Source organism: Heterodontus francisci, chromosome 1 (genome assembly GCF_036365525.1).
Source record: "Heterodontus francisci isolate sHetFra1 chromosome 1, sHetFra1.hap1, whole genome shotgun sequence".
Classification (NCBI taxonomy): domain Eukaryota; kingdom Metazoa; phylum Chordata; class Chondrichthyes; order Heterodontiformes; family Heterodontidae; genus Heterodontus; species Heterodontus francisci.
Window position 1 is genome coordinate 232,306,731 of NC_090371.1, and position 22,335 is coordinate 232,329,065.

Below are 22,335 nucleotides of genomic sequence, written 5' to 3' on the forward strand. Positions count from 1 at the left end.
ATTTGGTTCCATTGCAGTGAGCCAAATTGCGCCACTGCCCAAGACAAATTCCTACTCCATAAAGTCTAATCCAGATATAACACTGAATTCCCCTCCCTTTCAAAACCAACATCAAAGTGGAACTAAGGCATTGTCTTCATCCCTCATCACAAAAGCTGTGCCTCTCCCAACTGAACCAGTTTGTTTGCAACTTTCGTGATCTTTTCAACCACAAGCTGAACTTCCGACCCATTATCCTATCCATCACAAAGACCACCTACTTCCACCTCTATAACATTGCCCTTTGTCACCTCTACCTCAGTTCACCTTCCGCTCAAAACCCCACCCATGCCTTTGCCACCTCCAATGCTCACTTGGCCAGCCTTTCGTCCCTCACCTTCCATGCGCTTCAAACCATCTAAATTTCTATTCTATCCTGCACCTCATCCCGCAAGCCCATCACCCTTGCACTGGCTCCTGGACCCCCAGGCCTCAAATTTAAAGTGCTCAACCTTGTGGTTAAATCTTTTCACTCACCCCACCCTATCTCTGCAACTTCCTCCAGTACTGCAACTCCTACCCCCTCCCCCTCACCGCTCCTGAACTCTCCATTCCTCTCCTTCTGGCCTCCTGCGCCTCTCCCTCCCTTCTCCCCACCATATGTAGCCATGCCATCGACCACCTGACCGCTACATTCTTGAATTGCTTCTCTAAAGTCTTCCATCTCTCCAACACTTTCTCCTCCTGTAATATCTTCCTAAAAAGCTGCTCTTTTATCAAGCTCCTTAATGTCCATTTCCTGATTGTGCCTCTTTGAAGTGCTTTGGAACACTGAAGGTACATTATAAATGCAAGTTATTATTGTTGAATCCATTTTGTGGGTTCCACTGGTGCTTTTACAGTATCAATTTACATTTAAATCTGGAGCATATTTTATGTAAACTTACCATATACTTTGTCTTACTGACATAAAGGATTAAAAGTATAACAGTTCAAAATGCACCGAAATAGTTTATTTCAACAACCACACGGTTAACTACTGTCAGTCCTATAGATTTCCTCCATTGGATGTGGTGAACAGAATATCAGGTAAAGCCATGTCTGGATGTGTCATCCAGCTGATTGCTTGAGAACTGGGAAAGGAGTTCCCTTGCTGATAGTTATCTGACCAAAAAAATTTCTGGAAGTTTAACTCAAAAATGGGTACCAAGTAATAGTCACCACTCTGCTTAGAACATAGAACATAGAACAGTACAGCACAGTACAGGCCCTTCGGCCCACAATGTTGTGCCGAACCTTTAACCTACTCTAATATCAATCGAACTACCTACCCTTCATTCTACTATCATCCATGTACCTATCCAAGAGTCGCTTAAATGTCCCTAATGTAACTGCTTCTACTACCACCGCTGGCAGCGCATTCCACGCACCCACCACTCTCTGTGTAAAGAACCTACCTCTGACATCTCCCCGAAACCTTCCTCCAATCACCTTAAAATTATGCCCCCTGGTGATAGCCCTTTCCACCCTGGGAAAAAGTCTCTGACTATCCACTCTATCTATGGCACTCATCATCTTGTACCCCTCTATCAAGTCACCTCTCATCTTTCTTCGCTCCAATGAGAAAAGCCCTAGCTCCCTCAATCTTTCTTCGTAAGACATGCCCTCCAGTCCAGGCAACATCCTGGTAAATCTCCTCTGCACCCTCTCTAAAGCTTCCACATCCTTCCTATAATGAGGCGACCAGAACTGAACACAATATTCCAAGTGTGGTCGAACCAGGGCCTTAAAGAGCTACAGCATAATCCCGCGGCTCTTAAACTCAATCCCCCTGTTAATGAAAGCTAACACACCATACGCCTTCTTAACAACCCTATCAACTTGGGTGGCAACTTTGAGCGATCTATGGACATGGACCCCAAGATCCCGCTGTTCCTCCACACTACCAAGAAGCCTGTATTCTGCATTCAGATTCGACCTTCCAAAATGAATCACTTCACACTTTTCCAGGTTGAACTCCATACTTTCCATCCACTACCACCCTCTGACTTCTATGGGCCAGCCAATTTTGTATCCAGACAGCCAACTTCCCCTGCATCCCATGCGTCCTTACTTTCTGAATGAGCCTACCATGGGGAACTTTATCAAACGCCTTGCTAAAATCCATATACACCACATCCACTGCTATTCCTTCATCAATGTGTTTTGTCACATCTTCAAAGAATTCAATAAGGCTTGTGAGGCATGACCTGCCCCTCACAAAGCCATGCTGACTGTCTCTAATCAAACAATGCTTTAATGGAATTTAATTTCAGCTTGAAATTGTCTTAACAGACAACACTTTTGGAAAAGGCTGGCAGGAAAGGTTTAAAGGTTTTTGTAAAAAGACAGCTTGGATTCATGGCCTATGGAGATCAGGAAAAGGAAAGGATGCTGAGCCTTGAAAAGCAGGAAGTACTGATTAATGATGCCCTTTACACAGACTTTCCATTCGAGATATCCTGAAATGGCCATGAATCCATTGTTTCTCAAATAGAATATGTCACATAACACGTGTGTTATTCTGTGACAAGGGTATTACTTCATAATCTAGAAAAGGATTATTTAATGAAATTCACGGCACCATTGATATATTTTTTACCCCATTTTCAATCTCTCTTTAGTGGTTAGCACCGCAGCCTCACAGCTCCAGCGACCCGGGTTCAATTCCGGGTACTGCCTGTGTGGAGTTTGCAAGTTCTCCCTGTGTCTGCGTGGGTTTCCTCCGGGTGCTCCGGTTTCCTCCCACATGCCAAAGACTTGCTGGTTGATAGGTTAATTGGCCATTATAAATTGCCCCTAGTATAGGTAGATGGTAGGGAAATATAGGGACAGGTGGGGATGTGGTAGGAATATGGAATTCGTGTAGGATTAGTATAAATGGGTGGTTGATGGTCGGAACAGACTCGGTGGGCCGAAGGGCCTGTTTCAGTGCTGTATCTCTAAAACCAAAAACTAAAAAAAAACTCTATGTCATCCACCATTGCCCAATTAGGGGTAAAGGAAGTTTGACCTGTACGCATCACATCAATCTATGTGGGTTCAAACCTCAGGGGATAATTTTAATCTACCCACCCAGGTGGATGGGCAGTTAAAATCACACCCCAGTCACTTTCCTGCCCTGGAGCCATCAGAAGCTGACCTGCCACTATTTTAACCTGTTCCACTAAGCAGATGGCAAGAACACATGACCAAAGATAGCAGGGTACTTTTTAACAAATAGATGGTGGGTTCCAATCAGGTCCCGATTGCAACCTTTACTCAGAGGTCAAATGGGAAGTGACAATGGTTTGCCAGGACAACCCAGTGAAGTGGATCAAGTCCAAAAAAAAAGCACAAAAACGTAATTTTACCATGCATTCTTTTTACTTTCCTTTTGAAGCCAGGCAGAGTAGGAGGACTCCTCCAGGCTGCACAATAATCAACCGGGTCCTACATAAAAATCTAAGGAAATCTTAGGCCTTTCCCCGCCATGATCTTGGTTCCCTGCCCCCACTGATCACAGGGAGCCCCCTGTGACATCCTAGTAAATAAAACTGCTACTGTGGCTGTCCCCCTCTCGAACAAGTATACAGTTTTGGATACTGTTGGGGGGGATGGCCTATCAGGGGAAAACAGCAGCAGCCAGAGCAGTGGCACCATGGCTGGCACTGTTGTTCAGCAGGGAGGGATAAAGCGCAGAAGAGCAATAGTTATAGGGAACTCTATAGTCAGTGACACAGATAGGCGCTTCTGTGGACATGAAAGAGACTCCAGGATGGTATGTTGCCTCCCTGGTGCCAGGGTCAAGGATGTCTCTGAATGGACAGGGGGCAGTCTGAAGGGGGAGGGTGAACAGCCAGAGGTTGTGGTACAAATCGGTACCAACGACATAGGCAGGAAGAGTGATGAGGTCCTGCAGGGGGAGTTTAGGGAGTTAGGTAGAAAGTTAAAAAACAAGACCTCCAGGGTTGTAATCTCTGGATTACTCCCTGTGCCACGTGCCAGTGAGGCTAGAAATAGGAAGATAGTGCAGCTAAACACGTGGCTGAGCAGCTGGTGTAGAAGGGAGGGTTTCAGATATCCAGACCATTGGGCTCTCTTCAGGGACAGATGGGACCTGTACAAGAAGGACAGGTTGCATCTAAACTGGAGGGGCACTAATATCCTGGCTGCAAGGTTTGCTAGCGTCACTCGGGAGGGTTTAAACTAGTGTGGCAGGGGGGTGGGAACCAGAGCAGTAGGACAGCTAGTGAAATAAATGAGGAGGACATAGTAAATAAGGCCAGTAGGACTAAGAGGAGGGAGATGTTGCTGAGCACAGCGGGACTTGTGGTCTGAAGTGCATTTGTTTCAATGCGAGAAGTATAACAGGTAAGGCAGATGAACTTAGAGCTTGGATTAGTACTTGGAAATATGATGTTGTTGCTATTACAGAGACTTGGTTGAGGGAAGGGCAGGATTGGCAGCTAAATGTTCCAGGCTTTAGAAGCTTCAGGCAGGATACAGGGGGATGTAAAAGGGGTGGGGGAGTTGCATTACTGGTTAAAGAGAATATCACAGCTGTACTACGGGAGGACACCTCAGAGGGGTCATGCAGCGAGGCAATATGGGTGGAGCTCAGAAATAGGAAGGGTGCAGTCACGATGTTGGGGGTTTGCTACAGGCCTCCCAACAGCCAGCGGGAGGTAGAGGAGCAGATATGTGGACAGATTTTGGAAAGATGTAAAGGGAACAGGGTTGTGGTGGTGGGTGATTTTAACTTCCCCTATATTGACTGGGACTCACTTAGTGCTAGGGGCTTGGATGGGGCAGAGTTCGGGAGGAGCATCCAGAAGGGCTTCTTGAAACAGTATGTAGATAGTCCAACTAGGGATGGGGCCATTCTGGACCTGGTATTGGGGAATGAGCCCGGCCAGGTGGTCGAAGGTTCAGTGGGGGAGCATTTCGGGAGCAGCGACCATAATTCCATAAGTTTTAAGGTACTTGTGGATAAGGATAAGAGTAGTCCTCGGGTGAAGGTGCTAAATTGGGGGAAGGCTAATTATAACAATATTAGGCAGGAACTGAAGAATTTAGATTGGGGGCGACTGTTTGAGGGTAAATCAACATCTGACATGTGGGAGTCTTTCAAACGTCAGCTGATTAGAATGCAGGACCAGCATGTTCCTGTAAGGAAGAAAGACAAGTTTGGCAAGTTTCGGGAAGCTTCGATAACGCAGGATATTGTGAGCCTAGTCAAAAAGAAAAAGGAAGCATTTGTAAGGGCTGGAATGCTAGGAACAGACTAGGCACTTGAGGAATATAAAGACAGTTGGAAGGAACTTAAGCAAGGAGTTCGGAGGGCTAAAAGGGGTCTTGAAAAGTCATTGGCAAACAGGATTAAGGAAAATCCCAAGGCTTTTTATACATATATAAAGAGCAAGAGGGTAACCAGGGAAAGGGTTGGCCCACTCAAGGACAGAGATGGGAATCTATATGTGGAGCCAGAGGAAATGGGCGAGGTGCTAAATGAGTACTTTGCATCAGTATTCACCAAAGAGAAGGACTTGGTGGATGATGAGCCTTGGGAAGGGAGTGCAGATAGTCTCAGTCATCTCATTATCAAAAAGGAGGAGGTGTTGGATGTCTTGCAAAGCATTAAGTCCCCAGGTCCTGATGGGATCTACCCTAGAATGCTGAGGGAGGCAAGGGAGGAAATTGCTGGGGCCTTGACAGAAATCTTCATTGGCTACAAGTGAGGTCCCAGAGGACTGGAGAATAGCCAATGTTGTTCCTTTGTTTAAGAAGGGTGGCAAGGATAATCGAGAAAATTATAGGCCGGTGAGCCTTACGTCAGTAGTCGGGAAACTATTAGAGAGGATTATTCAGGACAGGGTTTACTCCCATTTGGAAACAAACGAACTTAGTAGCGAGAGACAGCATGGTTTTGGGAAGGGGAGGTCGTGTCTTACTAACTTGATTGAGTTTTTTGAGGAAGTGACGAAGATGATTGATGAAGGAAGGGCAGTGGATGTTATCTATATGGACTTTAGTAAAGCCTTTGATAAGGTCCCGCATGGCAGACTGGTACAAAAGGTGAAGTCACACGGGATCAGAGGTGAGCTGGCAAGATGGATACAGAACTGGCTCGGTCATAGAAGACAGAGGGTATCAGTGGATGGGTGTTTTTCTGAATGGAGGGATGTGACTAGTGGTGTTCCACAGGGATCAGTGCTGGGACCTTTGCTGTTTGTATTATATATAAATGATTGGGAGGAAAATGTAGCTGGTCTGATTAGTAAGTTTGCGGATGACACAAAGGTTGGTGGAGTTGCGGATAATGATGAGGATTGTCAGAGGATACAGCAGGATATAGATCGGTTGGAGACTTGGGCGGAGAAATGGCAGATGGAGTTTAATCTGGACAAAAGTGAGGTAATGCATTTTGGAAGATCTAATGCAGGTGGAAGGTATACAGTTAATGGCAGAACCCTTAGGAGTATTCACAGGCAGACATCTGGGCGTACAGGTCCACAGGTCACTGAAAGTGGCAACGCAGGTGGATAAGGTAGTCAAGAAGGCATATGGCATGCTTGCCTTCATCGGTCGGGGCATAGAGTATAAGAATTGGCAAGTCATGTTGCAGCTGTACAGAACCTTAGTTGGGCCACACTTAGAATATTGCGTGCAATTCTGGTCGCCACACTACCAGAAGGACGTGGAGGCTTTGGAGAGGGTACAGAGGAGGTTTACCAGGATGTTGCCTGGTCTGGAGGGCATTAGCTATGAGGAGAGGTTGGAAAAAGTCGGATTGTTTTCACTGGAACGACGGAGGTGGAAGGGTAACATGATAGAGGTTTACAAAGTTATGAGAGGCATGGACAGAGTGGATAGTCAGAAGCTTTTTCCCAGGGTGGAAGAGTCAGTTACTAGGGGACATAGGTTTAAGGTGTGAGGGGCAAATTTTAGATGGGATGTGCGAGGCAAGTTTTTTTACACAGAGGGTGGTGAGTGCCTGGAACTTGCTGCCAGGGGAGGTGGTGGAAGCAGGTACGATAGCGACGTTTAAGAGACATCTTGACAAATACATGAATAGGAAGGGAATAGAGGGATATGGGCCCCGGAAGTGCAGAAGGTGTTAGTTTAGGCAGGCATCAAGATCGGCGCAGGCTTGGAGGGCCGAATGGCCTGTTCCTGTGCTGTACTGTTCTTTGTTCTTTGTTCATTGGTTTGAGAGATTAGTCCCTGGGCTGCACAAATTTTTTGCCGCTGACTGCAAACTTCATGCGCAGAACGGTGAGAAGTCATCTGGCAGCATTTAATTGAAGCCTGTGTATTAAAATGCCCCAGGCCTCCTCGTTGCTGCAATGGGTGACTTTTGAACTGACATGAAAACTCACCTCCTGAACACTGACCTGGCCTCAGTCTACAGGTGAAAGAGTAATGTACTAACTCACTGGGCCACTGATTGTTTAGTTGAGTCAGCAATGGTGCTCAAATGTGACTCAGATTTAACTGATCTTTGATATTTTCTCCATCCTAATAGAGAAGGAGCTCACGCTTATTGGCGTAATTATAACTATGGGTGGTCATGTAAAATGGACAATATTGATTCTGTTGGCCATTATACATATTGTCCATTTTGAGCTGTCATCCAATGTCAGAATTATCCACATGATTTTCCCAAATGGGAATGCACAAATTAGTAACACAACATGAGAGGAATCTTGAACCCAAATTCCTACGTTGTCTTTTTTGTTGTAGCACTTTGGATGCTGTTGGACAGGATTAGCATTTACATATCTTTAACACATATACTAAATCAATCGGGAATGGGTGAGTTTGAAAAATGTTATGCTTGTTCAAAAAAAGTAATTGGGCAGTCATGTGGCAGATAAAATTTAATGGGTTTTATAAATAGAGGCAATGGAGTGCAAAAGCAAGGAAGTTATGATGTCCCTTTATAAAACACTGGTTCGGCCTCAACTGGAATGTTCTGTCCAGTTCTGGTCACTGCACTTTAGGAGGACGTGAAGTCTTTAGAGAAAGGGCAGAAAAGATTGACAAGAACAGTGCCAGGATGAGGAACTTCAATTACATGGATAAATTGGCAAATTCTTCCGAAGAAGGGTCACTGACCCGAAACGTTAACTCTGCTTCTCTTTCCACAGATGCTGCCAGACCTGCTGAGTGATTCCAGTATTTCTTGTTTTTGTTTCAGATTTCCAGCATCCGCAGTATTTTGCTTTTATTTTAGAGGAAAGGATGGGAATGGAACTACTTAAATTGCTTTTGCAGAAAGCTGACACAGACCCGATGGTCAAATGGCCTACTCCTGTGCTGTAACTTTCCATTATTCTATTCTATGAATGCATTTTGACATGAGCTTGAGTACATTGAGATTGATGTGCTAGGATACAGGGAGTCAGGAGAGCTTCACAAGGACAGGGATGATGGAGCTTGACTCAGGCCACAAATAGCACGAACACCATGTTTATCAACAACATTACAATTAGTGGCCCAGTGAGTCGGTACACTGCTCTTTCACCTTTGGACCTAGTTTTGAATCCATCTAGACTAATCGGATGAAAGTGTTCATTTTTTGCTGTAAAGGTCCTAAACAAAATAATTTGGGGAACTTTCATTTCTATTCCTGGTGAGCATGGGAAATAGCATAAGACTGCCAACAAATTAGCCACTTAATTCAAGGTGTCATGCAGGCCCCCACCTACCAAGCATGAGGCATATTAACTTCGCCACATGAAATTAAATTTCAAACTGTTGTTGAAAAGGATTTGCTCTAAAAAATTGCCAGATCTTCACTGGAAAGACATTTGCATATTAACAGACAGTGCTTGGAAAGGACAAGGGACCATTCCCTGAAACATTCAACCCACGATGGACTTTTGATCACCAGACATTGAAGGTGGGGGAGATCGCATTCCAGGTTGACTGTTAAAATGGCCGAATACACAAACCGACATGGTCAAACCAGCTAGTCACATGACTAAACTGCTGGGTAACCTGAGTTTTTTGAATTTGTACAAACAGTTTGGGCAGCAAGAGAATGCTCCTGGACTTAGAAGATCTCCCCTGGCTGGCTTGCCACAGCCTCTCCTGTCTGCATGCTCCCATTTCTTTCTCGTGTAACTTCAAATCCACTGAAGACACATGAACCCCAAGAGAGAAAAGTCTCCTACAGCGAACAAGGTTTAAGAAGAAGACTGGGTCCCAATGAAAAGCAAGATCTACCTACAATAAAGGACACTACAGTGAGCTCAAAGAACCGTAACACAAAAAACCTCCTCAGATATTGCCTCAAACTTTTCCACTTTACATCTTCTGTTCTTTCTGTCTCTATCTGCATGTGTGTATCACATGTGCATGCTCGCGTGGGCGCATCGTGTATCCGTAGGCGTTAACCGAATTAGAATTTAAGTTTAATAAAATTTCACTTTTCTTCTTTAAACCTAAGAAAACCTGTTGTGCTGGTTTCTTTGCCTTATAATTGGAAAGCGGTGAACAAGGATTCACCAAGGGGGAGCTAAAAACATGGTGCCTTTCAAAATTAAAGCCTACTACAGTAAGACCAGGTGAAGGCTGAAAGGGAACCCGAGACCTTTTTCTCATCGGGTTGTAACAAAAGCAATAGGAAAACCATCTTTTTAACTAAGGATTAAGTCACATTGAGAGGAGATTTTTCTTAACGCAGTTATAAATGTGTCCCTTATAAACACAGAGGAGTAGAATTTTCAGAGGTTCCCTGATTTCCTGCCATAACTTTGGAAAACCCCAGAAAAATAGTAAATGGCTGTTTATGCTGTTTCTCTGAGATTTTCATTGAAGTTATGGTGAATTGTTATTGAAGATAATGGGACAACTTGCACAGAAAATACCAGTGACATTTTTTCGTGTATTGTTACACTTAGCATAGGGGGAAATGTTCACTCCATTGTTTTGTCTCAAAGTAGAGGAAGTGTTAATTTGCATCTTAGCTGCACTCTTATCTGTACTGGCAATATTTGATGCTGGTGTTTGGAACCAAGGCTCTGCAATTCTGTGGAAGTTCTCCCAATAACTTTGGCAGGAGACTCACAAAACCCCCATGGAAACAGTGTGAATGTCTAAAAGTTACTATTAATGCTGCTTCTCATGGAGGTCCAATGCTCTCCCACCAAAGTTATAGTCTAAGACAAGAACAATTGCAAAATTTAAGGAGGCAAAAATGTGAACTCTTCAATTCTTTGTCATTGATATTCCTCACTTTGTAGAATAAAAGCAGTTACCAAGATATAAATTTAATAAATTATCAATTAAACTGTAGGAAGAAGTTGGTGCATAGGAGGAAATATGACCAACAGGTATCAAATTAAATTTTTAAAATCATTGTTGGTCCTTTTTGGAGGAGGCATAGCCCTGCAAGAAATTACGTATATAGTGAACCGTCAAACTGTTCCTTACCTGCAGTAGAAAATCAAAAAGAGCTAGTTTGCACCATTCATAGTGATGAATATCGGTACAACTCCAGTCTGGTTTAGGAACTTTGCCATGGACCCAACACTTCCATTTTAGTGATTGCTGGTAAGACATCCAATTCAATTTGACTGCAGACTGAGTGCCATTATCAGCCATTGACAAGGAAGCATCCCAAAGAATAACAGGACGAGGTAGATCATCTTTGAAAGAGAAAAAGAATTTTAGATTTGTCTGATCTAATTTACGAGAAAGTGTACCACCAACAATAGATAACACACAATATCATCTCTGATTTTCAGAATAATCCAGGAAGCTCATTTAGTGACAGCCTGTTAGTGGAAGTTTCATGGTATGGGCTCTGTGCAAAGAAAGACCTGTATTTACCTGGCACCTTTGAAGTCCCCGGGAGAGAAAGGAAGAACAAGCCCAAACCTCAGAAAGCAAGTCCAGCCAATCAAGAAGAACAACAACTGGAACAGCCACGATGGAAGAGACAACACAAAGTGACTTTGAGACTCTCCGTCTGTGAAGGTTACAAAAATCCATACCACTCAGCATTTTATTTGGCCTACTTATCTCGAGAGACAATGGATAAGCGCCTGGACGTGGTCAGTGGTTTGTGAAGCAGCGCCTGGAGTGGCTATAAAGGCCAATTCTAGAGTGACAGGCTCTTCCACAGGTGCTGCAGAGAAATTTGTTTGTCGGGGCTGTTACACAGTTGGCTCTCCCCTTGCGCCTCTGTCTTTTTTCCTGCCAACTACTACGTCTCTTCGAATCGCCACACATTAGCCCCGTCTTTATGGCTGCCCGCCAGCTCCGGTGAACGCTGGCAACTGACTCCCACGACTTGTGATCAATGTCACAGGATTTCATGTCGCGTTTGCAGACGTCTTTAAAGCGGAGACATGGACGGCCGGTGGGTCTGATACCAGTGGCGAGCTCGCTGTACAATGTGTCTTTGGGGATCCTGCCATCTTCCATGCGGCTCACATGGCCAAGCCATCTCAAGCGCCACTGACTCAGTAGTGTGTATAAGCTGGGGATGTTGGCCGCCTCGAGGACTTCTGTGTTGGAGATACGGTTCTGCCACCTGATGCCAAGGATTCTCCGGAGGCAGCGAAGATGGAATGAATTGAGACGTCGCTCTTGGCTGACATACGTTGTCCAGGCCTCACTGCCATAGAGCAAGGTACTGAGGACACAGGCCTGATACACACGGACTTTTGTGTTCCGTGTCAGTGCGCCATTTTCCCACACTCTCTTGGCCAGTCTGGACATAGCAGTGGAAGCCTTTCCCATGCGCTTGTTGATTTCTGCATCTGGAGACAGGTTACTGGTGATAGTTGAGCCTAGGTAGGTGAACTCTTGAACCACTTCCAGAGTGTGGTCGCCAATATTGATGGATGGAGCATTTCTGACGTCCTGCCCCATGATGTTCGTTTTCTTGAAGCTGATGGTCAGGCCAAATTCATTGCAGGCAGCCGCAAACCTGTTGATGAGACTCTGCAGTCACTCTTCAGTGTGAGATGTTAAAGCAGCATCGTCAGCAAAGAGGAGTTCCCTGATGAGGACTTTCCGTACTTTGGACTTCGCTCTTCGATGGGCAAGGTTGAACAACCTGCCCCCTGATCTTGTGTGGAGGAAAGTTCCTTCTTCAGAGGACTTGAACGCATGTGAAAGCAGCAGGGAGAAGAAAATCCCAAAAATTGTGGGTGCGAGAACACAGCCCTGTTTCACACCACTCAGGATAGGAAAGGGCTCTGATGAGGAGCCACCATGTTGAATTGTGCCTTTCATATTGTCATGGAATGAGGTGATGATACTTAGTAGCTTTGGTGGGCATCCAATCTTTTCTAGTCGTCTGAAGAGACCACGTCTGCTGACGAGGTCAAAGGCTTTGGTGAGATCAATGAAAGCAATGTAAAGGGGCATCTGTTGTTCACGGCATTTCTCCTGTATCTGACGAAGGGAGAACAGCATGTCAACGGTCGATCTCTCTGCACAAAAGCCACATTGTGCCTCAGGGTAGACGCACTCGGCCAGCTTCTGGAGCCTGTTTAGAGCGACTCGAGCAAAGACTTTCCCCACTATGCTGAGCAGGGAGATTCCACGGTAGTTGTTGCAGTCACCGCGGTCACCTTTGTTTTTATAGAGGGTGATGATATTGGCATTGCGCATGTCCTGGGGTACTGCTCCCTCATCCCAGCACAGGCATAGCAGTTCATGTAGTGCTGAGAGTATAGCAGGCTTGGCACTCTTGATTATTTCAGGGGTAATGCTGTCCTTCCCAGGGGCTTTTCCACTGGCTAGAGAATCAATGGCATCACTGAGTTCCGATTTGGTTGGCTGTCTGTCCAGCTCATCCATGACTGGCAGAGGCTGGGCTGCATTAAGGGCAGTTTCAGTGACAACATTCTCCCTGGAGTACAGTTCTAGGTAGTGCTCAACCCAGCGGTCCATTTGTTTGCGTTGGTCAGTGATTATGTCCCCTGATTTAGATTTGAGGGGGGCGATCTTCTTGATGGTTGGCCCAAGAGCTCTCTTAATGCCATCATACATTCCTCTGATGTTTCCGGTGTCTGAGGCCAGCTGAATATGACTGCATAGGTGTTGCCAGTAGTCGTTTGCGCAGCGCCTGGCTGTTCTTTGTGCAGTGCTTCTGGCTGCTTTAAGTGCTGCGGATGTTAAATCGCTGGGGGCTTTCTTGTAGTTCAACAGTGCAATGCGCTTAGCAGCTATGACAGGTTCCAGCTCTTCATTATGAGATTGAAACCAGTCTGCATTTCTCTTCGCACTTTTGCCGTCGGTGGTCAAAGCTGACTCATAGATGGCATCTCTGATGTGGGCCCACTTGGTCTCAGCATCCCCTGTGGGAGTGTTTTGAAGGGCTGTTACAAGTGAATTTAGAAATTTTTGTAACAGCTGTGGGTGAGAAATTCTGCTCGTGTTGATGCGCGGGTGGCCCTTCTGCTTGGAATGATGCAACTTCTTTGGTCTGAGTCTAACCTTGCTGCACACCAGGGAGTGGTCGGTGTCGCAGTCCGCACTGTGGAAGCTGCGTGTGATTTGAACACTGTTTAAGGCGGCTTGCCTTGTGACAATGAGGTCTAGCTGGTGCCAACGACACGATCTTGGGTGCCTCCATGAAACCTGATGACAGGGTTTAGTGTGAAAGAACGAGTTGGTGATGCAGAGGTTATGATAGGTACACAACTCAAGCAGTCTCTGCCCGTTCTCATTCATCCTTCCAACGCCATAGTGCCCAAGGCAGGAGGGCCATGAGTCATGGTCGGCCCCAACCCTGGCATTAAAGTCCCCCAGCAGGAATAGGTGTTCGGTGTTGGGGATGCTACTAATGATATTATGGAGTTCATCGTAGAACTGGTCTTTAGCTTCAGGAGTGGAGCAGAGTGTTGCAGCATAGATGCTAAGTAGGTGTACTGGACCAGAGGTGGTGAGCAGCTGGATGGACAGTATGCGTTCCGAGCCATTTGAGGGAGGCTCGATCATGCTGAACAAGGAGTTTCTGATGGCGAAGCCCACTCCATGCTGTCTTGGTTCTTCAGGATCCCTACCTTGCCAGAAGAAGGTGTAGTCTTGCTCTGCTGGAGATCCACTCGCGGGGAGGCGAGTCTCCTGAAGTGCTGCAATGTCTACATTGAGTCGACTGAGCTCGTTGTTAATGATGGCGGTCTTCCAAGAATCGTTGATTTGTGTAAGGTCTTCCGACAGGCCAGGACACATAGTTCTGACGTTCCAGCTTGCAAAGCCAAGGGCTGGTACCTTCTTTCCTTTTTTCGTGTTGTTTGGTGCGGTGTATCAGTCCACCTTTCGGGCAATGACCCTGAGCTCCAAGCACCCATTGAAGCAGGCAGACTGTGGCGGGACAGAACCTTATTGACTGGGGGCTGCCCGGTTTGAGGTGGGCGGTAGCTGTCCAGTGAGGTGCGATGACCTCTCCCACCGACAAGGGCAACCCGTGGCGCCCAGTTTCTATGCCAATTTATCTGGACTTATAACCCGCAACTGCTGCCTTCCGTGTTGTTTCAGTCGCTGTGAGGCAACTATGGAGTGACCTCTCCATGGCGTATGCCTGGGCGAATTTATGGAGGTTTGAGAGTTGCCCAGTCGTCAAAACCCCCCCTCTCGGCCTTTCTGGTGGGGTCCAAAGGAGGGCAGAGCACGACGTTTGGCACCGGTACGGCTGCAGGAACTGCCAGAAAATGCCAAAGGTGACACATGACCGCCTACGGGGTTCTGCTCCGGGTTATCTGTTAGGGTTCGCTCCCTTAGCCTTGGTCTCTCCCGAGACGCCCACAAGGCAGTGGGGTTGTTAGGGCCCCTACACAGGTGTAGGATGATGCCGGTGGGAGGAGGGGATGCGAGGGGGAGGGGTGGAGGGAGGGGGTGCGAGGGGCAGCTGGGAAGAGGGCTGTAAGGGGGTGGGGGGGGTGCAGGGGAAGGGGGTGCTGGGGGAAGATGGTGCGAGGGGGGCTCTGGGACGGGGTTGTGAGGGGGTGAGCTGAGAGGGTGTGAGCAGGGAAGGGGGGAGGGTGGAAGGGGGAGGGGAAGGGGGGGGAAAGCGGGTGCAGGTAATAAGCCATTTCCTCAGTGCCCACCATCGACGTCCGGAAAGCTCATCCACGTCCTTCGGGAGGTGAAGCATCTTTTGGCAGATTTACAAAGGTGATTATATTCGTTAAGGGTTTTTTGATGTGCTTTATATAAAGGCATACAGCATTGCCGACAGTGCGCTGCAGATGCTCTCCGAGCCATCTCCCGCGGGCGCTTTGAAGTTGGGGCCGGGGAGCCGTTCGTGGATTTTTTGAGTGTTCGGGGCACCTTTTCTCAAGACTTCCCTCGGGTCCCGCTGCTCCTTCTTCACCTCAATGGCCTTACCGCACGCCGTGGCTGCAGACACTCTGGACAGTGAAGACAGCAGGATCGGAGATTAAAGTATCGACAGCTGTGCTCTTCAGTTTCGTCCGGATCAATTTCGTTGAGAAAACAAACAGCAGGTGTGGCGGGGGGAGGGCAGTGGGCCCAGGTAACATAAACTAAACTAACTGTTAGCTTTTAGTTAGGGCTAAAATGAACTGATTTACAGAGCCAAGGGAGTTTAAACAGTTTAAGAGGGTAGATTGGGGGAGAAAACACTAGGAATGGGAGCAGATGGCCATGGATAGAGTTGAACAGCAAGAGAGCTTCCGAGGGAGCTTACAGCCCAGGAGCCATCTTTGGGATTATGCTGAGTTGTAACCACTAGAACTCCACAACACCTCCGCAAATCCAAGACTACAAATATCAAGGTCTGCACCTTTAAAAAAGACTTTCCTCCTGACATGATTCAACAGGTTTACTGTAAACCACGAACACTTACCTCACTTTGGACTTTAAACTACATCCTAATCTTTTCTCTCTATCTATTCTTGTGTTAGTGTGTGTGGGTGAATGAGTGTGTGGGTGAGGTTGCAACCATTTCGTAAATAGTGAAATAAATAGTTTTTTTAACCTATGAGTAAACCTGTCATTTGTCTGTTTATCTGACCTGAAAGATGCTCAAGGGCTAAAGCATCATTTTTAGCAAAACACAATTGCTGTAAGTTGGGAGGTGAACAGTGGGAAACACTTGCACTCCTTTCCCCCTGTCCATAACTATAGGAGCAGTAGCACAGTGGTAATGCTACTGGACAAGTAAGCCAGAGGCCCGGACTAATCCTTCGGGGACAATAATTCAAATCTCACCACGGCAGCTGGAGGATTTTAAATTCAATTAATAAATAAATCAAGAATAAAATACTCGTCTCATTAATAATGATCATTAAACTCCTGGATTGTAGGAAAAACCCATCTGGTTCACTAATATCCTTCAGGGGAGCAAATCTGCCATCCTGACCGGGTCTGGCCTATATGTGCCTCCAGACCCACAGCAATGTGGTTGACCACTAACTGCCATCTGAAGTGGCTGAGCAAGACATTTAGTTGTATCAAACTATTACAGAAAAGTCAACGCCCTCCCGAACAGCACTATGGGTGTCCCTGCACCATGTGGACTGTAGCAGTCCAAGAAGGTGGTTCACCATCACCTTCTCCAGGGCAATTAGGGATGGGCAATAAATGCTAGCCTTGCCAGTGATGCTCACATCCCAAGAGTGAATAAAAAAGAAATAATGTTTATGAAATGTCTTGCCTCTTAAGGGCGGGACACTCGCATGACATGCTAACCGCCATTGTAAAAACGCATGCACTGCAGATTGGGACACATTCCCCATTTTTACATTTCTAACCTGACTCTCTCCCGCCCGTTGTGGGGGATTGTTAATGTCGAGGCCTTAAACTAATTATTTTCTGACTCAGAAGTGAAAGTGTTGTCAAATGACTGGAAATGGGGAAGCCAGGAACAAAGTGTTACCTCAGAGAAATGGTAGTTGGGGGATAATCTACAGTGATATGGATAAAACCTTTTAGGAGCAACAACAGTACACATACACTTCTAATAAAATTAAGGTGAGAATTTATTCAACACAAGAATGCCCATGAAGTGGGCGGCACAGTGGCGCAGTGGTTAGCACCGCCGCCTCACAGCTCCAGCGACCCGGGTTCAATTCTGGGCACTGCCTGTGTGGAGTTTGCAAGTTCTCCCTGTGTCTGCGTGGGTTTCCTCCGGGTGCTCCGGTTTCCTCCCACAAGCCAAAAGACTTGCAGGTTGGTAGGTAAATTGGCCATTATAAATTGCCCCTAGTATAGGTAGGTGGTAGGGAAATATAGGGACAGGTGGGGATGTGGTAGGAATATGGGATTAGTGTAGGATTAGTATAAGTGGGTGGTTGATGGTCGGCACAGACTCGGTGGGCCGAAGGGCCTGTTTCAGTGCTGTATCTCTAAACTAAACTAAACTAAACTAAACTAAAAAGAACATTTCAAAAACTCCATAATTAGCAAAACTAATGGAAAAAATGTGTCTGGTGTCATTAGTTTAGTTAAAAATATTAATGCTGAGAGAAGTATGATGTTTTTATCATTGAAGCAGTGGGGAATTTGCAGAATAGCTCATATATTTCTGATGAGAACAATTTCTATTTAACTGCATACTGCGAACAGTCACACAACAACAGCTTGTATTTATATAGCATCTTTAACATAATAAAACATCCCAAAGCGCTTCACAGGAGCACTATAAAGCAGAATTTGACACTAAGCCACATAGGAGATATTAGGGCAGATGGCCAAAAGGTTGGTCAAAGAGGTAGATTTCAAGGAGTGATATAAAAGTGGAAAAGTGAGGTAGAGAGGAGGAGAGGTGGAGGGAGGGTATTCAGAGCTTAGGGCTGAGGCAGCTGCAGGCACAGCCACCAATGATGGAGCAATTAAAATTAGGGATGCTCAACAGGCTAGAATTAGATGAAGGTTCTGAAGAAGGGTCACTGAGCTGAAACGTTAACTCTGCTTCTCTCTCCACAGATGCTGCCAGACCTGCTGAGTATTTCCAGCCGATGCAGCAACGTTTGGAGGTGCTCCCACCACCACCCCCCAACCCACCCCCAGCACCTCCATGACGAGGCCAACTGCCACAGGCATCTCAGTCCCAGACAGGCACTAGCAGCAGCCTGCCTCCACCTCATCCTCAGATGCCAGGGGAGCAACTCGTAGGAGTTGTCATGAGTGGAGGCCACCGCATCAGTCATGTCACTTTGTTGGTCACTTGAGTGTTTCTGTTGCAAACAATATTAAACTGCAATTTGATAAAGCACTGGGAATGTTGCTTCCCTAAAACATCCTTATGTGTCTTCATTTCATCATGGTGAAAGGCAGGGAAAACAGTGTTGACAAAACAAAGGAGTGTGTTGGGGAAGTGTGTGTCCGGTGGAGAATCTGGAGCCTTGCAGTGCTTGCGTATTTGGAAAGCTGCTGACTTTTGTTCTTAACAGATGCTTGTCATCACTCAGATGAAGGAGACTCTCTTCTTCAAATATCCTGCACACTGATTATCGCTCAGGTGAAACGTGTCTGGATCACAGTGGCCCTAGCATCCCTGCCATCCTGATAAGTGCTCTGCCTCCTGAGCCTACCATGGCGACATCCCTGCAAAGTATGGGGACCGTTCTCCAGTTCTCCTTCAGCCACCTCCTCGTCCTTGTTTTCTCCTTCCCCTTCCTCATCCTCTTCCTCCTCTGAGGAGCTGTGCCATTCAAGTGCTTCTTCCTCTTCAAGGTCGTCATCTCTCTGGTGAGCCATGTTATGAAGTGCACAACTGGCACAATGCATGAGACCCTTGAGGGAATTTACTGGAGGGCACCACCCAACTGGTCAAGACACCTGAATCTTATCTTTCGGAGGCCGATGGCCTGTTCAGTGATGCTTAGGTGGGATCGGTTGTAGGGTGTCTCAGCTTCAGTGGCAAGGTGACGCACCGGAATCAGCAGCCATTGCCTCATGGAGTAAGCCTTATCCACTAACAGCCATCCACGGATTTCCGATGGCTCCATGAAGGATTGCCAAAGGATGAAGGCATCATGGCAGCTTCCAGGATAGTGTGCGCTCACCTGCATAAAGCTCCTGCTGTGGTCGCAGACCAGCTGAACATTTAGGAAGTGGAATTCCTTTGTGTTGAGGAATCTCCCTGGCTGGTTAGGCGGTGCCCTGATGGCTACATGGGTGCAATTGGTGATCCCCTGCATCTGACGGAATCCAATGAGGGAGGCAAATCCCACTGCCCTTTGAGCTTGAGTGCCACTATCCACCTTGAATTCAATGTAATCCCCTGCCCTCTCAAACAGAGCATCCATTACTTCTGTGATGCAATGATGTGCTGCTGCCCACGAGGTACCACCAAGGTCTGCTGCCGCTTCTTGGAAGAACCTGGTGCAAAATTTGCAAAGCCACTGTGACCTTTACAGCCATGGGAAGGTCATGGCAACGGTTCCTGCGAACTCTCGGATGACCCTCAATGAGGGCACACAAGTCAGCAACCATCTGCCTGGACAGGCACAGTATTCTGTTCCGACAGGGCCAGGCAGCTTTTCCTTAGGCCGCAGACCCTCTGCTGAGGGAATCACCTTTGTTGCCTTCCTGCCCCTCGTTCCTGATCCATATGCCTCTGTCGCCCGGGGTCTGCCTCTTCCCCTGGATATGCTGCTCCTCATCGCTAGTCGATCCTATCTCAGAGTAGTTTAATCCCATTTCCTGTTCTGTCCTTCCTTGCTTTCTATTGGAATGTACAGTCTTCCTGGCCCCACTCTCAGGAATACGTGAGGCCCATAAGCAGAGGGACCCATCCACTTTCCCTGCAAAAGCTGCCCCCCAACCCCTCAAAATGACTTGGTCAGGATTAAGGAGGTATGATAGATAATTCTCCCGACTCTGTACAACTGATTTGCCTGTGAATGAGGGCCTTCCCTGTTTAATGGAGCCTCTTGTTGCTGTCCGGTGTTCTGACTGGCTCCCTATTTTGTTTGTGCCTCCTCCTCCCTGTCATGGTTCAGACCCTGCCTTCTCCCCAGGCTTCTGAAAGAAAATTGACAACAAGCTGACAACAAGCTCATTATGTGGCTTCACTGGCCATTTAGCGATCATGGGCGGGTTGGCTCCTCCGGCTCTTTGTGCAGCCTTTTAAACTTTGAGCAATACGTTTTCACATTGGGAAACCATTATGTCAACACAAGTGGCAGGTTTTAATGATCGGGCACCCCATTCCTGCCCTCTCATTTAAATAAAAACTCTGCCCAGAGGTGTAGGAGCAGGAAGAGAAGCTATTGCAGCCACCTCCAGATCACTGGACCTTCCAGTTCTTGACTATAGGTACAAAAATATCACCTTATCAATATGATCATAAGGGGACAATGGGCTGAATTTTATGCTGCCCCAGCGGATCGGTAGGTGGCGTGGGGGCAGCTTAAGATTGAGCGGCAGGCTCCGGGAGGCCTACCCACTCCGCTTCCGCCTCCGGACAAGTTTACGGCGTCGGGCGGGGGGTGGGAAAGGGCCCGCCCGCCCGAGGCCAATCAAGGCCCTTAAGTGGCCACTTAACGGCCACTTAAGGGTCCTCACCCGCCTCTGCGGGTATTTTACCCATGGTAAGCGGGTGTGCTGGGGACGTGAAAGGCCACCCTGCGATAGCTGCCGGTCTTTCCATGCACCGAGGCGGGGCGGCATGGCAGTCGGGCACAGGGTTGAGGGCTGCCCCTGCCTCGCAACCCACCGCCGGGACTCAAGACACCCTCCTCGGCCCCAACGACCACTCTAGCCTCACCTGGGAAGGACCGATCCCACTGGTGAAGCATGCCCCTACTTACCTTCCCTCCTCAATCCATGGCGTTGGCTGGGCTGCACCCGGTGGCACTGCTGGGACTAAGAGCTGCCGGCCCACTGATTGGCTGGCAGCTCACTGAGGCAGAACATCCTCCCTCAATTGGGTGGAAGCCCCACCTCAGGATAATTAAAGCCTGGGGATCCATAAAATACGGACGGATCCCTGGGTTAGGTGGAAGCGGGTTCACCACCGACTTTCACGTTGGAGTCTGGCTCTCGTCCAACCACTGTAAAATTCCAGCCAATATTTCAACTGAAGCTTTGATGTAAAAAAATTACTGTACTACCGCCTTTGATGTCATATTGTCATCAGCGAAAATGCCACAAAATCAAATTTAAAAAAGGGTGTTTCCTATCGATCTTTAAGCTTATGAGTGAGCTGCTGCCAAAGAGATCTGTAAACTGCACAGCCTATGTAAGAGTAACAGTTGTCTCCAGACAAATGCCCAAAGAAAGCAGAGATCTGATCAAAGCATAGAACTCCGTTCTACCAGAATATTTTACATCCACTGCATTTGTATATGATTTCCAAACCAAATAGCATTTAAGTACAAAGGACAAAGTCAAACTTGAGTGGCTGCAGAGCATTCTGAGGGGGAAGGGTGGACAGGCAGCAGTCGTGGTCCATATTGGTACCAACAATATCGGTAGAAAGAGGGCTGAGGCAGAGGCCTGCTCAGGTCAGGAAAAAAGAACCTGACCCGAACCCGACCGAACCACCCCGGACCCGAGCCCGACCCTGCCCGAGTCCCTCCGATTTTGCCCTGAGCCCGACCCGACCCGAACCTACCCCGACTCGACTCGACCCAAGCCTGACCCGACTGTCTCTTTACTCACCTTCGGACTCGGAAACTCCATGAAGCTGCAGTGCATGCGCGATGACGTCATCATGACGTCACTCACTCACTGCGCAGACTCAGTTTCATCCCAGACTCCCAGCTCAGGTAAGTTTTTTAAATTTCAATACTTACCAGCAGAGCACTTACTGTGTGTGTCAGGCTCGACCCTACTCGACTTGACTTGGACTCGGCCCAACCCCACCCAAGCCCAAACGTCATACCCTGAAGATGGACCGACCCAACCCGAACCCGACACATCATCAGGTCTCGTCGGGTTAGGGTCGGGTAGCAGGCCTCTAGGCTGAGGTCCTACAGGCAGAGTTTAGGGAGATAAGAAGGAAACTAGCGAGTAAAACACAGATGCACAGAGAATTCGGAGAGACAGATATCCCTGCAGTCGAAAAGAGAAAGGTATTAGGTGGGGTCAGAGTAAGAGGGAATGTAATATGGTCTAAATTAGTTTTAATGTGCATGTATATGAATGCACAGAGTGTGATAAATGAGATTGGTGAGCTGCAGGCACAGTCACATGGAAATTAAATGTTATGGTGATAATGGAGACCTGGCTCAAAAAAGGGCAGGTCTGGGTACTAAATATTCCTGGATACAAGGTGTTCAGTCAAGATCGGGAAAGAAAAACAGGAGGAGGGGTGGTAGTATTGATTGAGGAGAACATTACAGTGCTGGAGCGAGAGAATGTCCTAGAGGGGTCAAGGACAAAATCATTTGGTTA

At 47.2% G+C, this 22,335-nt stretch overlaps 1 protein-coding gene across 2 annotated transcripts in view; it reads right to left on the bottom strand.

Annotated features, from left to right (window-relative positions):
• Positions 1–22,335, bottom strand: part of gask1b (golgi associated kinase 1B) — a 110,146-nt gene that overhangs the window by 45,089 nt on the left and 42,722 nt on the right. For both annotated transcript variants that reach the window (XM_068042089.1, XM_068042097.1), the window contains exon 2: positions 10,441–10,655. In XM_068042089.1, the coding sequence (XP_067898190.1) occupies positions 10,441–10,655 (215 nt within the window). The remainder of the gene's footprint in view (positions 1–10,440; positions 10,656–22,335) is intronic.